Consider the following 18,655-nt stretch of genomic DNA (forward strand, 5'->3'; position numbering starts at 1 on the left):
GGCCCGCCCAGGACCCGCCCCCGCTCCCGCTCCCCCTCCCTCTCCGGTTTCTGCAGACCCGCTGCGGAGACGACGGGAAACCCGGAGCTGCGGAGACAACCGGAGACAACCGGAGACCCGGAGCTGTGGCGTCCGGTGAGTGAGCGGCGGACGGCGGCGGGTCCTGGGACCGGGACCGGGTTGAGCGAGCCGCCCGGGTACCGGTCGGGATCGGTGGTGGGCGGCCGAATCGGGGGGCAACGTGGGGTCCGAGAGTGGGGGCGCCTCCCGCGGGGACCCCTCTCCCACCCACTTCATCCCCACCCACTTCATCCCCACCAGGTCCCCTACACCCTCCGTCTTGCTGGGGCTAGCAGACCACAGACGGTCAGCCGGCGTGGAATCCCCACGCCTTAGACCCCAGCGTCCGGGGCAAGAGGCTTTGGGGGTGGGGGGCAGGTTCTGTCCGTAACATCCTCGTGGGGACCGGGAGTAGGGGGTGGGCTGAGACGGGCTTTGCGCCAGGGGCGCCAGGACGGACTTTGCGCGCCAGGGGCGCCAGAGAATGCGCGACCCGAATTAGTGGGGGAGCCACTGACGTTCGTTCAGAACCTACTAGAATACCTAGGGCGCCTCTAAAGATGAAACGCCACAGGTGGGGGTTGGGGTGAGGCGCAGCCTTGGGATGGGAGCCCCCCCACCACAGCGCCGCAGTCTGCCGTAGTGGGTGGAGCCTTCCATGGTGCGCACTTGGAAAATCTCAGGACGCTCGCACGTCTAGTCACCCCTCCCACTCGCCGGACAGCTGTGGCTGTCACCGTGGACCTGCTTTTCTCTGCACTGCTCCCCGTTAAATTTCCAGGGAGAGGGGGAAATAAAAAAGGAAATAAATTTTCCTGGGAAGCGAAACCTTGAGTCTCATTAGTATTTAGGCTTCTTATTGAGAAATCTTTTTTTTTTTCCCCCTTGGGCCAGAGTTGATGGCGGAAGAGAAGGCACCTAGGGTCTGGGCAGGTGGGGTTCAGGGAGAGCAGTCGGTGAGGAGTGGGCACTGCGCCTTCGATTGGGGGCTCCTCTACCTAAGATGTTGGTTTCCTGTCTCAGATCAGCAAGGTGTGGGGGAGATTTAACCCGTCTGGCTCCACCCCCCTACGTGGGAGTAGACCAGTGGCGCATCTCTTGATGTCTCTGGGCAACCCCCTCCTCCCTTATTGCTGGGTTTTTCTGAAGCCCAGACACTGATTGCTGGTCTGTGTCCTACCCCCGCTCCAGACATGTCGCCTCCTATGTCTCCTATGAAGCCACCCAAGGGCTTTGCCCCTATGTCCTGCTGCTGGTCCACTGAGACCATGCAGAAGTGGCTGCCTTTCCTGGGCTGGCTGCCTGACTACACCTGGTACGCCCTGAAGATGGACTTCATTGCTGGGATCTCAGTCGGGCTCACAGTCATTCCCCAGGCGCTGGCCTACGCCGAGGTGGCTGGACTGCCTCCCCAGGTGAGATGGCTGCCCCTGCTACCCCCCACCTCCTTTCCCCTCAGCCTGACCCCACTCCAGACCTTAGTGCTCGTCCAGGAGCAAAGTAGAAGGCATAGTATCCCCTCCAGACAAGGGAGCACCCTGGGCTCCAGTCCGACAAAGCCTTATTTTATAACCTAGAGCATGTGATGGCCCTTGGGCAGACACGTGCCCCTGTAACCCCTCTTGTCACAGGCACCAAGCTAGTTCTGGATGGCCTGATGGGGCCAGCGAGATGACTCACCCTGGCTTTAAGAACCCTTTCTCAGACTCACAGACTCGGACATAAGAACACTAGGCCCCACGTGGGTGTGGGTAGAAAAGAGGCCCCTAATCACTGTAGGTCCACAACCTTGGATAACAGAGGGTAAGCAGTTTGCCCTGCTGTATACACTGCTGTGCCCAGAATACACAACAAACAACATAGATTCCTCTGCTCAGTCAGCTATGCCAGGGACCCCTGGGGGTGTGCCATGAGCCTCCTGGGTATTCATTGCTCTCTCTGCCCAACAGTACGGCCTCTACTCTGCCTTCATGGGGTGCTTCGTATATTTCTTTCTGGGTACCTCCCGAGATGTGACTCTGGGCCCCACGGCCATCATGTCCCTCCTGGTCTCCTTCTACACCTTCCACGAGCCTGCGTATGCTGTGCTGCTGGCCTTTCTGTCCGGCTGCATCCAGTTAGGCATGGGGTTCCTGCGCTTAGGTAAGACTTTCAGGCTTTGCTGCCATGAGGGTGGGGGGCTACAGTTCTCCTCCTGGGGATTCCATGCCTTTAGCAGTTCCTTATTTGCATTTCAAGGGCTATCCCAGTGTGTGTGCATGTGTGTGTGTGTGTGTGTGTGTCTAAGGAAGGATGACTCTCAGCCCTTCCCTATTATGCTCAGCCAGGACACTTGGAGAAGTGCCCAGGGGCTCAGTCCATAGTCTCTCCTGTTCTCCAAACCAGCCCGAACAGGGCATGCCCTCCACTAGTCTTTAGCTCCAGTCCAACCCTCACCTCTCCCAGCCCATGTTGAGCCAGTAGAGCTGGAACCAGTGTGGTGTTCCCTCTTGGCTGTCCAGGGCTCCTGCTGGACTTCATCTCCTGTCCCGTCATTAAAGGTTTCACCTCGGCTGCTGCCATCATCATCGGCTTCGGGCAGATCAAGGTAGGCACACTAGTTGGCCCTGGGGCACCTACCGGCTAACAGGACTGAGGCCGTGTCCTGATATGTGTGGGCCTGTCAAACCTGCTCTTTGAGGGTCCAGAGCCTGTGGTGCTGACCTGAGTCTCCATTAATAAAACCATCCTTTGGGGGAGATCTTGAGTGATGGCCAAGTTCTACCACAGGTAAACCAGTACTGGGGAACCAGTAATGACAGCCCCCACACTTGTCAGAGTTTTCGTGCCTAAGTGCTTGGTTCACCTCACAGAGTTCTGCAGCCTCAAATATACACTAAGCCATCAGGTCTTCACAGATCACAAGCATACTGCCAAAATTTTGACAAGCAGATTGCTCCCCCAAGCTAATTTAGCTAGGTGATTTCATTTTTATGTCTCCCCACCCCCAACTTCTCATTCAGTATTTGTCAAGTATCATGCTTCTTTATGTTTCTATTTAAACATCTGTGGCAAGTATTGGAATCAGTAATCATTGGTCATCTGAGGATATCATTTGTTCTCCTTCCACTGGGTTCTGAGTGCCTGGAGGGCAGGGACTGTTTTGCTTCCACCGTGGCTGTCCCGAGCTGTGCTGAGCAGAATGAAACTGAGCTGAATCGTAGAGATTGAGGGCAACAGACACATGCACACACCAGGCTCTCCATGGTGTGATTCCCACAGTCGGGCTCCGCTTCAGTCTGGCCGGTGACAGTCTTCAAGGATGGAGGCCAAGCAAGAAAGTGAAAACACAAAGCCCCAGAGGGGTACATGTGAGAGAGACTAGGGTAGCTGACCCTTTTGGGTGTGGGACTGAATGCACCCTGCATTTAGTTCTCACAAGTCCTCTGGGAGGTAAGCTTATCATTATCTCCATTTACAGGGGAGGAAACAGCCTAGAACAATGTGGGTAAATTCAAAGAATAGATTATGTACACACATATGTCAGGGTAAGCTTGGCAAATGCTGTTTCGTGGGATGCTGTGTCCTTTATTCTGGAAACATTATCCTTCATTTTTAGTGTCAAGAATGCTCTTTTTTTCATAACACAGTGAGAGGGTATCTGCTTTACGCATTCCTATTCGACAACCCTAGGCCCTGTCTTCAAAACCTTAACTACATCATGACAGCCCTCTGAGAGCCTTTAGGCTGGATTGGGTGGGGTTCCTCTTGACCTGCCCAAACAGGAGTCCCCTGCCCAGGACAGAGACCCCTCTCTGTGTCCACCCTCCTCAGTGTCCTTCCTCTTCAATGGCTGTGTGCACAGCGGGTTTTGGGGTCCTTGGAGCCTGACCACCCTGGGAGTCTGGTCTCGACTGCCCCTTCTGATCCCAGCCAGATAAAGAACTAAAACACAGAGCGGCGCCCCTTCTCCCTGACTAGGACTGCTGATTTGATAGGGGCCCCGCGGCCCCACCCGCGCAGTTCAGCCTGCCTGCGCAGATTTTTACTTCCGGTAGGGGGCGGTGCCCGGAGGGCGGGCCTCCAAGTGACGGACGCGGTCTCGGGCCAATGGCGGCGGGGCCAATGCTGCGGAGGGCGGGCCGCTAGGTGATGGACGAGACCGCCGGCCTCAGGCAGCTGGGTCTGCGCGGGCGGGTCTGGGCCCCAGGACTCCCGACCCTGGACCCTTAACCAGGGCACTTGTTGAACCAGTTTCCTTGGCTTGAGGTTGACCATGCTGATTTTCCTCGGACACGAAAATAATTTGCAAAGGCCTGAAACAACGTGAACATTGTAACATGCCCTCTGCATCCCCTCTCCCTTGGGGAGGGATGACTTTCATCTGCCCGTGGGGGGCTTTGGAAATGGACTTAGATAAGCCCGGTAGAGCCAGCAAGTGTTTTCCCTCAGGAAGGGCGGTTATGGGTAGGAGACTCCAGCTTTAGAGCGGTATTACGATGCTGCAAGGGAGAGGTCTCAGGGTTTACGTCGCAGAAGGTTGTCTAACCACAATCTCTGTTTGAACAGAACCTGCTGGGACTGCAGCACATCCCCAGGCAGTTTTTCCTGCAAGTGTATTACACTTTCCACAACATCGGAGAGACCAGGTACTCGGTCGGCTGAGTTTCTACCGCCTGTATTAGTAAGCTCTTCCTTGTAGACCCCCTCCCAGTCCCCTCCCCATTTCCGCTCCCAGGTGGCATTTATTCCGGTCCTCTGGGGCCCTGCTGCTTAAACAGGGGCCCCATGAGCAGTACCGTTGGCATCACCTGGCAGCTGGTAAGATATACACACTCTGGCCTGCCCAGACCTGCTGAATTGGTCAGGTTGACAAGAGCCCCAGGTGATTGGCCAGCATATTGATTGAAGCTTGAGACGCTCTGCTCCAGTCAGTCCAGTGCGCTGGTCAGCGTGACCCCATGTGGGGCTTTCTCAGATGGTCGAAGTAAGAAGAGACCACGAAAGGGAAGGGCAGGCAGTCTGTCACTCAAAGAATTCATAGTTCAGCGAAGAGGAGGACGTAGGGCAGGGAGAGGCCGAGGCCAGCAGATACGCAGGTACCCAAGGGATGGATGGCAGGTAGAGGTGGTTCCCTCAGCAAGCACCTCCCTCAGGTGGAGCTGCGTCTCCCAGAGGGCCAGTGGGTTAAAGGAACAAATAGGAGATGCTCCTGGCCACAGGTCAGGACCCTTCCCTGACTGGAGAGGCAAGAGGAAGAAATGACCTGGAGGGAGCTGTAGGGGGAGCTACTTGGAGGGAGTAGGGGAGAAACCCTGTGACCCTCGTCGTCTTCCCATCTGCTGCTGAGGTTCCCGGCCCATAGGATATACCTGGTGGGGGTCACAGCGGGCAGTGGAGATGGAGATGGACTGGTCAGAAGTGAGTCTTCTGGAACCAACGAGGCATTTGTAGTCCAGAGAGCTACAAACTGAAACTGTGAGAGGTAGTGCAATTACCACTGTGATCTGGCCCTCAACCCCTAGGGCCTGCATACCTAAAAAGTTTTGAATAAAGATTTGAAGTGGAATAGGGACACAGATTTCTTAGGAAAAAGAGCATTCGAGAGAGAAAACTTTCCAGTAGCCGAAGGCCGGTGCTGTCGGTGGGGTTGGGTGGTGACCGGTGTCCATCTGCAGGGTGGGCGATGCAGTGCTGGGGCTGGTCTGCATGGTGCTGCTGCTGGTGCTGAAGCTGATGCGGGACCACGTGCCTCCTGTCCATCCTGAGATGCCCACCGGAGTGCGGCTCAGCCATGGGCTGGTTTGGACTGCCACCACAGGTGAGGGAGCCTTCCAGCTGAGGGAGCACTTCCACAGCTGTCTTGAATAACCTGGGCTCACGTTGTAGTCACCCCAGGAACTGGAATCCCACCCCTTGAGATTCTCACGTCATTCACTAGGTGGTTCTGATATGCAGCCAGCCTGGAAACTGGTTTAGCAGCAGCAGTTCTCAGCCAGGAATGACTTTGTACATCATGCCCCTGCCCTCGACCTGTGGGACTTTTGCCAATGTCCAGAGACATATTTGGTTAGCCCTGTAGGGCAGAGCTGTTTCTGGCATGTGATGGGTGGAGACCAGGGACATCGCTAAACATCCTGCAGTGTACAGTCGCCCGTGGCAAAGAATGATCTGACCCAAAACAGCAGTGCGAAGGCTGAGAAACCCTGGCAGGTCTCTGGGGGAGAAAACTAGTTCCACTGAGACAAACTGGTCCCTCTGCAGCTGCAGAGGGTAAGGGCTTTCCTAATAGCTCAGTTGCTAAAGAATCCACCTGCAGTGCAGGAGACCCTGGTTTGATTCCTGGGTCAGGAAGATCTGCTGGAAAAGGGATAGGCTATCCACTGCAGTATTCTTGGGCTTCTCTTGTGGCTCAGCTGGAAAGAATCTGCCTGCAATGTGGGAGACCTGGGTAAGATCCCCTGGAGAAGGGAAAGGCTACCCACTCCAGTATTCTGGCCTGGAGAATTCCATGGACTGTATAGTCCATGGGGTCACAAAGAGTTAGACACGACTGCGTGATTTTCTCTTTTCACTTCAGAGGGTAAAGCTTTTGCTTTGGGCCTGGAATCAACCAGAGGATCTATAAAGAAAGGCTGAAATGAAAGGCTGCCAGATGAGAGTTAATGAGACCGTTGGCTGGTTGAAGGGCCATCTGTGGGTAGAGGGGGTGAGGGATGGGAGTGGGATGTTATTAGAAATCTCTCCACTGAGGTACCAGTAGGTGACACTGAGATAGAATGGCAAGTATAGCAAAGCAAGAAGTGCTGATATCTAGTGGGCTTTCCCAGAGCTGAAGGGAACAGAAATCACCCCACTTGGACCTACTCCTTGGCAGCCATGAAATCCAGACATGTGAGAAGAAGGGGTGGCTAGATTCTTAGCCCTTGAGTCACTTCCAGATTCTCCAGCTGGTTCTTGGTCCCTGGAGTCACTCACCAGACCCTGTTGTGCAGCCTGAAGACCATGGTTAAATGTTGAGCACTCCAGATGGTGGGGAGGGTGGAAGAGCACTGGGTTTATATTGAAAATTCCTGGGGACTTACCTGGTGATTCAGTAGAAACTGCAGGGTGCACAGGTTCAGTTCCTGATTCGGCAACTATGATTTTGCATGCTGCAAGGTGTGGCCAAAAAATAAAAAAAAACTCTCTGAGCTTCTAAGATACCTTTTTCTGTATTCCTCCAGCCATCTATAGGTAACTTAAAAAAAAAAAAAGTTGTTTAAGAAAAAATAAAAACTCCTGGCTTCAAGTCCTAGCTTAGCCACTTGGCACTTGCATGAGTTGTTTTCAAAATTTTATGCACTTTAGTCATCTGTAAGATAATGAAAATAGCTTCTATTGTTTAGAAGTTTGACACTGAAAGTGTGGGCTCAGAGCAGCTTGGAAACTTGTTGGGAATGCAGACTCTCAGAAAGCACTTCACAAACATCACTTCTTTGGATTCTCATCACAGCCTTGAGGATAGGATATTATTTTCCCTGTTTTGCCAGTGAGGGAAGTAAGGCTCTGAAAGATGAAACAGACAAACCAGATAAGACTTCTCAAGGTCACGTAGGAAGGATGAGGCAGAGTGAGGACTTGCTCCCAGGTCACTTGCCCTTTTTCCTTATCAACTAATCTAGAAGTTCATTGGTTTTATTTATGTCACAGAAGTTTTGATTCTCTCTATTCTCTCAACATTGATCTCTCCATTGCTTTTGTGTAGTTCATTGATTCTACTCTGATATTATTTCCTTGCATTGGCTGATCTTAAGTATACCTTTCCTTTTCAAAATCTTAAGGCAGAAGCTGAGGTCTTTGAGTCCTGCCTTCTCTGATGCAGTGTTCAGGATAATAAATTTCCCTGTTCAGCACTGCAGCCCACAATTTTGATAGGTTATAGTTTCACTTTCATTTAGTTCTAAATGCTTTCTAATTTCCATTTTGACATCTCCTTTGAATTGTGGATTATTTAGGAGTGGATTATTTCATTTCTCCTTTGAACCAGGAGCCTTTTAGGAGTTAGTTTCCAAATATTTGGTGATTTTCTAATTAGTATTTTGCTACTGATTTCTAATATAACTCCATTATTGTCAGAGAACAAACTTTGTATGTACATACATATGTAGGAATAATTTTCTCTGGAGATGACCCTCCTTATCCTGCTAATGTCCTTCATTCTCACCGTCTATCCTAGCTCGCAACGCCCTGGTGGTCTCCTTTGCTGCCTTGGTCGCATACTCCTTCCAGGTGACCGGATACCAGCCTTTTGTTCTAACTGGGAAGACACCTGAGGGACTCCCCGATGCCCACATCCCCCCTTTCTCAGTGACCACTGCCAATGGGACAATCTCCTTCACCGAGATGGTACAGGTGGGTAGGGACGGAACCCAGCCAGTTTGGCCAAGGCTGCAGTGCCCCTGGCCCTGGTTCTATCTCCTGATGCATCAGCTTAGTGATGGGCAGCTCTGACCTCAGCTCAGACTGCTGCATCCTCAGAAAGGTGCGTCTTTGGTACAGAGACAGGTGTGAATGACTTCCTGATTAGGCACAGCCTCAAGGGACACGGCGGGTATTTTTTCCGCCTTGAGCCCAGGGGTGTTTCTGCCATCATGGATGCTGGCAGAGCAGGAATTTGTTGTGTTCTGCTCCGTGTCTTGCTCCTTGCAGTGTGAGCTCACAGCCCTGCTGCTAGAGTTATGTTTGCTTCCGTCAGACATGGACAAGCCAGTGCTTGCCTTATCAGGTCACTGCCTGGTCAGACCTGTTCTGTCCTTCCTCAGAGGGTCACTCACCACCCCTCTCTCCTCTCTCAGGGAATGGGGGCCGGGCTGGTCGTGGTACCCCTGATGGGTCTCCTGGAGAGCATCGCAGTGGCCAAATCCTTTGGTAAGATGCTCACCACCCACGCCCTCCCTGGCACCTCAACCCGGAGCTCAGCCTGCCTTGCTTGCCTGCTCTCCTGCTTGCTTTTATCTGCTCTGATTTTTAAAACTTTGAATTTTTATCCAAGTAACACATGTTTATGTTTTTTGAAAAAAATTAGTGGAAATGGACTGTCAATGAAAAATCTCTTCCAGTAGCTGGAAATATTTGACAGTCCACTCTCTGGACATAAAAGGTCCTGCATTGAGGCTTTGTCAGTTGAACTTTCTGTGTGTGGTATACACCCTTCCGCTGCCAGCTAATTTCAAGCTGAATGTGGAGTCTGAACATTCAGGTCTTGTGATGAGATATGAAATAGCCACTATCCATTGTATGCATACAGCTAAGTAATTTCATTGGTCATAATGAAAGTTAGTAAAGTACATTAAGAACGGACACATTTTAAGTATTATCTTTGTTTTTAATGTAATTGATTTAAAGTTTTCATTTAATTGGTAATAATGACTGTATTTGATAACCTATTAGCAAAATTCCTAAAAATTTAACAAGGTACCCTTTCCAGGTGTCTGAACACAGCTGGTCTGTCCCCTCCTCACCCCCTCAGAGGCTGGGAAATGTTAATCTACTTACGTGTTTGCCGCTCAATACTGATTCCCTTTGCCTGAGCTGGGGCTGCCAAACCCTTCACGTGTCCCTGCGTCTGTCTTAGGTTCTTGGACTGTGCTCTGTGTTGTCCATGAGGATGACGTGCTCTTTCCGTTCTGTAACAGGGTTAAGTCTTTGTTTGGATCTAATTTGACTTTAAAGGTTAAAATTCAAATATATGACATGTTTGTTATTATGACTACCTAAACTGTGTTTACTGCTCAGCCCAGGTTGTGCCAGGATTCTGTTTCTTTCCCTGAAGTTCCAGCATCTGGATCCTTAGACCATTCCAAGGAGACTCTAAAGTAGTGTTCATTCTAAGGGGTTTTCCTTTGCAAACACCAACAATCGCTCAAGACCACACTACATTTCAGTTTGCAAGCTGTTCAGCTCACATCTTTCTTGTTTCGTTTTTATTTTTCTGATCCTTTTTTTTTTTTTTAATTTGGAGGGGCATATCTTGGAATCTGCATGTGGCAACTGTTACTCATCTTGTTTATTACTTAGAAAACTCCCTGTTTTCTTTTCAAGTCCGCTGACTTCTGTGCTCATTTGCAAAGCTTGTTGCACTTTTAAATCAAGGCTTAGTAAACCACGGCTGGCTGCCCATCACCTAAGAATCGCTTTTGCATTTTAAATGTTTGAAAAAAAATCTAAAGAAGATTAGGATTTGGGGACACATGAAAAGTGTATGAAATTCCTATTTGAGTTCACAAATAAGGTTTTACTTTAAGGTGGTCTCGCTCAGTTGTTCATGGTGTGTGGGTACTTTGTGTTACAGTGGGGAGCTGAGCAGCATGACAGAGGGTGTGACCCTCAAAACCTAAAGCATTAAAAAATTCTTTTGATTAAAAAAAAAGAAAAAAAAACAGAAAGTATTGAGGACTTCCCTGGTGGTCCAGTGGTTAAAAGTCTGCCTTGCAATATACGGCACATGAGTTCGATCCCTGGGTGGGGAACTAAGATCCCACATGCCACAGGGCAACTAAACCCACACTCTGCAACTAGAGATTCTGTGCGCTGCAACAGAAGATCCCATGTGCCACAACTAAGACCTGATGTTGCCAAATACGTAAATATTAAAACAGAACTAAAGTATTGACGGTCTGGCACTTTACAGAAAGTTTGCCAACTGCTGTCTTAAGATTGATGCTCCTCCATGGTTTCCCCCTAAATCTTCTGTTCATCTCTCTAGGCCTCATCTGAGACTCTCTAGTCATCGTAACCTGTAACCAGAGAGCTTTTAGTTAAAACATCCTTCCCTTATAAAAGCAATATTTGTTGCACAAAATATTGGCAGTTCAGAAATGGATAAAGAAAAGATGAATCACTTATAATCTCCCTCACTACCCCAATTAACTGCTGGTAACATTTCACTCTATGTCTTTCTACTCTTTGTTGTTTTTTTTGTAAACACAGAGACACGTATACCTTTGCATATATGGATATATTTTATCTGTGTTTATATTTATGAAACATAGTGCTGTAAGGAGAAACTGGTATCCTGTTTTACCGTTTCACAAACATTTTCCCGGTGATATATATCTAGTAACAATGTTTTGTCCATTCTCTTTAGCGTCTCAAAATAATTACCGAATTAACTCCAACCAGGAGCTGCTGGCCCTCGGTAAGACTCAGCAGCGGGCACTCTCGGGGTGTGGGTGGTGGTGGGGCTGACACGCCGGGTGCACAGCTGGCCCGGGGGACCTTGCACCCATCTCAGGTGGTTCAGTTTAATCGCTAGGAGTAGGGTTCCGACATCTGGTGTCCAGTCTGACTGAGGCTCGTTGAGCACCTGCTGTGTACCTGACCCTGAGGGCTGTGGCCTGTTCTGGGTCGAGAAACACCTGGAATGTTCCTCTTGGGCTGGGGGTAGGGGCTTTCCAGGGCGAGGATCAGATGGCTGAGGAATGTGGCCAGGTAAGATCTCAGGTAAGCCTGCTGATCCTACAGGATCTTGGCTGCCTTTGCTCCACCCTGTGGATGAGTTAGGACTCAAGTTGGCCCCAGCCTTCCTGACTGTGGAGGGCTGTATCTTGAGTGTCATCTGCGCTATCTTGAGAGCAGGCCTTGAACCTATGGACTTGCTGTGGGTTTTGCGGAACCAAGGAGACTGGTCATCTTTGTGAAGACCACTGACTGAGGGGGCTGCTGACAATCCAGTGGTGATGAATGTGGACTGATTAACTCCATTCTGAGTTCCCAGCCAGGCTCCAGGCACGGGTGTGTCCAGTACAGGTTAATCCAAGGCTTCATTCTGGCTGGTCATCTCATGAAAGGAGTGTGGCTTTGAAGGAACTCAGACCATGAGGGACCCCAGCAGGACTGGGCACTTTGGGCCTGTGCACACTTGCCCTATTCAGCCACCGCCCCACTTCTGGGCAGTGGGATTCCTTGTTCTGTTATACACAGGAAAAGGCATATCTAACTCACACAGGCAAGGCCAGGGTCAGAATTGCTTCATAGCTGGCGTCAACCTCAGCACACTGGCAGAGATCGTGGTTTGTTTTGTCCTTCCTAGAGGGAGGGATAACCCGATACAGGGTGCCCCCCTGGGTAGAGCCTCTCACCTCCTGTCTTCCGTTTCTGTTTGATTTCTGTGTCCTTCCTTTACATCTCCTTTTCCTCTGTGTTTCGTGGTCCTTCCCCTGCATGAACCTTTTCCTTCTGTTTTCTCCCTAGGCTTCACCAACATTCTGGGCTCCCTCTTCTCCTCCTACCCGGTCACAGGCAGCTTTGGACGGTGAGTGACCACATGCTCCCTCTCTGTGTCTCCAGGGAGGTCCCAGCCTGGGACAAAAGGTCTTCTTCCGACTTGAAGAACCGGCTCCCCTGCGGGGTCCTTCCCATGTCCTGAGGCCGTTTTCATGGTTCTCCCTATCCGTCTTCTCCCCATCGGTCAGCTCTGACAGTTCACACAGACGCGGGACGGGGGGCTCCATCTGCTTCCCACCTCTTTGGCTGCTTTTCTTTTACAGCAGTACACAGTGTTGTGGGCTGCCCAGGTGATAGCTAGGGGTAGAAAACCTGCCTGCCAGTGCAGGAGACATAAGAGACATGGCTTCCATCCTGGGTCTGGAAGATCTCCTGAAGGAGGGCATGGCAGCCCACTCCAGTATTCCTTGCCTGGAGAATCCCATGGACAGAGAAGCCGGTGGGCTATAGTCCATAGGGTTGCAAAGGGTCGGCACAACTGAAGTGACTGAGCATGCTCATGCCCATGCATGGAAATGCTCCTGGCATCTTGTTGCTTGAGTTAATTCCTGAAAGATAGTGGGGGTGGGAAAGACTGCAGCTCTGCCTGAAGAAGGGGCAGACTGTCAGGTGGGGTCACCATATGGACTCCCGAAAAGCAGGAGGGCAGGGTGGGAGGGAGGCCCATGGCTGGAAAGAGAAGAGGAGGGATCAGTGCCCAGCCCTCAGGCCAAGTCCTAGAACCCAACCCAACCCTATCTGAGCACTAAACCTTCCTGATACCCCAGACCACCATGTTGAGGGGGCATAGGGCACGTGGCCCGACCTCCCACATCTCAACCTCTCTGTCTGTAGAGTCATGACAGCCCTGTCTGTCTCAGGAAATTATTTAGGGAGTTTAAAGAAAATCTCTGGTCACTTGGTAGGTGCTATACTAGCATTCGTGAAGTAAAACCTCTAACCAATTTTCAAGTTAACTTTTTATATGCGCTTGTTGGCATAACTGGGTTGCGAACCTGTTTAGTTAAGGTCATATTTTGTGTCCCCTGATATCGAGCACAATTACAGCGTTGGACATTTGGATTTACAACCAGGCCTCTCTCAGACATGCCCATCTGTTATTTGGGGTTGAGAAGGCCCAGGAGTCTCCCTTGGTGAGAGGACCCAGTGCGCCAGTGTCTTAAGTCTCTCCACTAGGTGGCAGTGTTGCTGAGGGCTCCCGTTTCCCCCACCCCCACCCCTCCCGCACGGGAGCCCCCATTCCTGGAGACCAGCCATAGCTGTGTGGACCTCAGCTGCTCTCCTGGTCCAACTGACAGCCACTGATGGGTTTCTCTCACCTTCCAGGACGGCTGTGAATGCCCAGTCGGGAGTGTGCACTCCAGCGGGGGGCCTGATGACGGGTGAGCACCCCTCGAGCACACACACTGTGTTCTTGTGTATCCACGGCAGTGAGATGGGAGGAAAGGAGAGGAAGGAACCCGGGGTGTGGGTGCTGTTGGCTCTGGCGCCCAGCTCTGTGCCCCAGACGGGCTCCTTGCTGGGTGGGAGTCGGGGCGGCAGGGCCACAAGGTCACGGCGCCCCCACACGCCCGCAGGAGCCCTGGTGCTGCTGTCGCTGGACTACCTGACCTCGCTCTTCTACTATATCCCCAAGTCTGCCCTGGCTGCCGTCATTATCATGGCTGTGGTCCCCCTGTTCGACACCAAGATCGTGAAGACGCTCTGGCGAGTGAAGAGTATGTGTCTCCTGTCTGTCGGCCCTGAGGTTTATCAATGATCCTGCCCCTGCTGTCAGCTGCTGCCCGCACCAGCCCAGTTGGGGCAAGGCGGGGGCTTTGGGGTGACCAGCAGGGCCCACGTCACAGCCTCCCTTCTCCACCGTCATTGGAGCTCCAGGTCCCCTGAACCTGCAGTTAATTTACTATAACAAGTTTTTACTCTGTTTTGTTTCTCAAAGGAGTTGAGGGATTTACGTGACTTCTGCATCCCTTTATCCTTGGTCCCCTGAGAAGTGCCCACTGTGGCCTCGTTCCAGGGGCCGGGGGCCAGGTCAGCCAGACAGGGAGGGACTTCCTGCCTCTGACACCCTTGAGCTGACATGGCCTGTCAGCAGCATCAGTCCCCAAGTCCTTGCAGGGAGAGGTGGACCCTTGGGGGCTGCTTGGGGTCCAAGACACCTTTACTTGTTACATGAAAGCCATACCTGAGGCGTCCTTATAGGAGGGCTCAGGTAGCTAGGAGCTGAGCTCGCCGAGGAGGATCCCCCTCTCAGCTGGACCCCCTTTCCCAGGGCTGGACCTGTTGCCCCTCTGCGTGACGTTCCTGCTCTGCTTCTGGGAAGTCCAGTATGGCATCCTGGCAGGCACCCTGGTTTCTGTGCTGATTCTCCTGCACTCTGTGGCCAGACCCAAAATACAGGTAGCCCATCTGCCTCCCTGAGGGGGGCCCACCGGCCTCAGGGGGCCCAGTGGGGTGAAGTATGCCATGGGGTGGACCCCTTGATCCCACTGTCTTACACTTTGGCTCTCTGTGTGATTGTGGCCCGAGGCACTGCTGAGTGACCTTTCACCTGGTGGATGGTGTGACCCTCCTGCATTAACCGCACGCTGTTCTCCTGTGGTGCATGGGGCCATGGGTGGGGGCTCCCGCCAGCTCTGCACTCTGCATCCCCCCTAAGCCTGGCAGAGCTGCCCTGTTGAACTGGCCTCCGGGGCTCACTGCCTTTCCCCTGCTGTCTCCAGGTGTCAGAGGGTCCAATGCTAGTCCTGCAGCCGGCGAGTGGCCTGCACTTCCCTGCAATCGAGACCCTCCGAGAGGCATTGCTGAGCCGGGCTCTGGAAAGTACGTGGCCACGTGGGCTGTGGTCATCCCCAGCTCCCCACCACCTTCTCTGCACCCAGCCTGGCTCCTGCTGAACCCCAGATCCTGCCCTCGACTGTCAGGAAGGAGCTCGCCTGCCCTTGGGTCCAGGGGGTCTCGGGCATTTCAGAGTTGTGTCCAGTGAAACCCCCACCCCCGCCGTCTGCATGCACTAAGGGTGGCAGGTCCCCACCATGTGTCCCTAAGGGCACACTGCTTCTGGGAGTTGATATTTAGGGGAGAAAGGGGCTTGTTTGTCTGCCGTGTGAAGGAAACAGTTGCTGCTGTCCCCAAACAGCTAATGGCTCGGGTCCTTGTCCTTTCCCTTTCCCATTCACACTGGGGACGAGCTCCTGATGGCCTCGCATGGCCTCAGGCCCCTGGCCAGGGCCTCCTGTGGTGGCCTGCACCCGGTGTGACCTCTCTTCTCCCCCCAGCATCCCCGCCACGCTCCGTGGCCCTGGACTGCACCCACATCTGCAGCATCGACTACACGGTGGTGCTGGGGCTTGGGGAGCTCCTGGAGGACTTCCACAAGCGGGGTGCCACCCTTGCCCTCATTGGCCTGCAGGTGGGTATTGGCACCTGCTCTGGAAGTAGCCTAGTGAGGGCTGTGTTGTCACCTTCCCCGTGTCAAGATGAGGCTACTGAGGCCCAAAGAAGCTGAGTGACTTGCCCAGCGACACACAGTGAGGAAGGTAGCCGGGCTCCTGTCTTGTGGCCTCAGGCTGCAGAGCTCTGCTCGCTTCCGTTATAACCTGTGCTTGCAGAGCACTCGTCTCATTGTCCCCCAGAGAGTATTCCCTTAAGACAGGTTCCTCTCGCGGAGCTGTGAGGCAGCCCGCGGCGTGGCGTGCTGGGGCGGCAGCCCTCCCGCCTGGAGTCAGTGCTCATCTGCCCCGCAGGTCCCTGTCCTCCGTGTCCTGCTGTCTGCTGACCTGAAGGGAGTCCTGTACTTCTGCACCCTGGAAGAAGCAGGTGAGTGCGGCCAGTCAGCACAGAGCCGCAGCAGCCCAGCTGCCCACGCCTTGGGGGCCAGGACAGCAGGACTGCAACCCTGGGAGACAGGAGGGTCAGGGCTTGAGTCTGAGAGTGGGGCGCACTCTGATGAGAGTGAGACAGTGGGCAGGTTGTCAGGGGCCCTTTCTGCTCTGGGGTTTTATCTTTTAGGATTATATGTGAGGCATAGTTCACAAACAGTGAAATGCACAGATGCTAAGTATGAGTTTGAGTCCTGATAGATGAATGCAGTGGTTGTCCAGTTAGGGTGGAGATCATCTCCATTATTCCAGAAATTTCCCTTATTCCCCTGACTTCCACTGGGAGTAAGTGCTGCTCTGATTTCTTCTATCATCAGTCAGCATAGCCTGTCCTAGAACTTCGTGTAGTGGGATTCTGTGTCTGGCTTCCTTAGCTCAACCTGGTATATGTGAGATTCATCCATGTTGCTGCTAGAAGCAGCTAGAAGCTGATCTGCAGGAGCTGGATAAGCAGGTTGGGCCCAGCCATGCCAAGGAACCCGCTCGGCAATAAGGAGGGTTATCATGGCACCGAGAGTGGTGAGGATGATGATGGAGACTTAGGTGAAACCAGCCCAGGGCTGGGAGCACCAGCCCAGGGACCTTAACTCTCTGCATTCAAGGTCCCCCAAAATGCCAGCCTTTAATCCCATTCCCTGAACTGACTCATCCTCACTCTGCTTTTTTAGTGTTTGAAAACCTTGTGTTTTCTGCAGAGAAATACCTGAAGCAAGAACCAGGGACCCAGCCCTACAATGGCAGCGAAGACTCTGTTCCGGAACACAAGATTGCCCTGCTGAAGGCCTGAGTGGGCTGCCAAGGGGTGCCCGACATCAGAGGGTCTCCCGGAAGGTTCTTGTCACTGTGATGCCGGATGCCGCCTTCCATATGGATCTGAGAAACCTGAGCAGGTGACCTGGAGGAGGGGGAGGGCAATGGTGTGGAGTCCACAGGTGGGACTCACCCCTTCCTCTGAGGTGACCGAAAAGGTACCTCCCTGCTCTTCCCTGTATAAGAACTCTTTTTAAAAGAGTGGTTAGGAGAGAGCCTTCTAGAATGGCAGACCAGGTGAGAAAGGAAAGGGCGGGGATTTCAGCGTGATCTAGGAGAGGAGCCCTCTTCTCGCCCCAGCGCTTTCCTGGATTTTGGGGGAAACAGGAAGGGTGGGCATCTCTCAGGTTGGTTCCCTTCTTGATGGCGGCGGCAGTGCTGTTGTTGAGAGGAAAACCAAGGTTTGCCAAAAGACTTAAAAGTGTCTATGAAAAGTAACTTTGTTGTGTTTTTTAAATTTAAAAAACTGATAGCTTTGGTGTTTTTGTAAAATCCATACATGCTTATTGTAAAAACTACTGGAAATCTTCCCCTCCCCCATCCACTTTGGCGATAGCTCCTGACCTCTGACCTCCACCGTACATGTACATGTGTGTACTTAGCATGTGGGTGTGTGTTTACAGTCATGTAAATGGGATCATTTCATCCGTGGTGCTCTGTGACCCACAGTTTCATGCGGTCATTGCTGTGAATTATTCATTGTGATAATAAATAGAGAAGACATGATGATCAATGGCTCCATGGTATCTTATTCCATAGATGCGTCGTAATTTACTTAGCAAACCCTCTAGACACGGACTTGCCTGTTTGGAATTTGACTTCCATCATTTTTAGCAGTAAATCGCAGCTGAAGGAGGTTATGCCCCTGGACTTCGTTTGAGAAAGAACTCACAGTGCGATGGCCCTGGATGGGCGCCCTAGAGCCACCAGTGTTCTGCCCAGGCCATCGTGGCCAGTGTCTGAGCAGAGTGAGGGTCCAGGCCTGCTCATAGTACACAAGTCTTTTCAGATTCCTTGTCCTCCATCTTCTGGTGTTTCTCCTTCTAGGCCCCTGACCAGCCAGCTAAATGGTTGACCCCCAGCCACACATCACCTTTCCTTAGCTTAGGCAGTTTATCTTTTTCTACAAGGCCAGCTGTCTTAAAAAAAACCAACAAAATTTTTATTTTGTATTGGGGTATAGTCGATTAACAAACAATGTGATAGTTTCGGGTAAACAGCGAAGGGACTCAGCCACGCATATACATGTATCTGTTTTCCCCCAGCTCTCCCATCTAGGGTAAGGCAAGCGTGTCTTGAAGCTGCCCACTGGACCACATTTGCCCAGAGCTGGGATGGAGGTGTGGTCCCTTTTGGGCCTGTTCCCACATACTGAGCCCATGCATTCTGGAACCCAGAGATCATCCAATTCACAGGGCTGGGCAAATTGATACACTTGGGTGGGAACAATTTCATTGGAAACTCTCACCGTCTGTGACTCAGCAGCTCCAATTCTCAGAAGCCACTCTAGCGAAACATGAACCCATCTCCCAGGAAGCAGGCCAAGGATTTTTATCACAACCTCATTAGCAATTTTGGAAAGTGAAAGCAACCTAAGTATCTTGACCACGGAACATGAAAACTGTGGAAGGTCACATGGCAGTTAAAGGAACGAGGTA

The 18,655-nt window shown here is 52.1% G+C and overlaps 1 protein-coding gene across 3 annotated transcripts; it reads left to right on the forward strand.

The window, feature by feature from the left end:
- Positions 1-45: 45 nt before the first annotated feature.
- On the forward strand, positions 46-17,726 carry SLC26A11 (solute carrier family 26 member 11). Of its 3 annotated transcripts, none has more exons than XM_086356511.1 (17): positions 46-135; positions 1,252-1,475; positions 2,010-2,202; positions 2,562-2,647; positions 4,609-4,688; positions 5,718-5,860; positions 8,258-8,433; positions 8,877-8,949; positions 11,168-11,218; positions 12,274-12,334; positions 13,633-13,688; positions 13,884-14,024; positions 14,579-14,706; positions 15,030-15,129; positions 15,585-15,718; positions 16,053-16,125; positions 16,883-17,726. In XM_086356511.1, exons 2-17 carry the CDS (start codon positions 1,254-1,256, stop codon positions 16,972-16,974), a joined length of 1,809 nt encoding a protein of 602 aa, XP_086212637.1. In that variant the 5' UTR covers positions 46-135; positions 1,252-1,253; the 3' UTR covers positions 16,975-17,726. The 3 variants fall into 3 exon arrangements, 2 of the variants coding, with proteins under 2 accessions (XP_086212637.1, XP_086212638.1); XM_086356512.1 differs by having other exon boundaries at positions 2,601-2,647; XR_015147314.1 differs by lacking the exon at positions 8,877-8,949.
- The last annotated feature ends 929 nt before the right edge of the window (positions 17,727-18,655 follow it).

The sequence above is a fragment of the Bos grunniens genome, chromosome 19 (assembly GCF_055505025.1).
Source record: "Bos grunniens cultivar Pamir isolate PY7600 chromosome 19, Bosgru_T2T1.0, whole genome shotgun sequence".
NCBI classification, from domain to species: domain Eukaryota; kingdom Metazoa; phylum Chordata; class Mammalia; order Artiodactyla; family Bovidae; genus Bos; species Bos grunniens.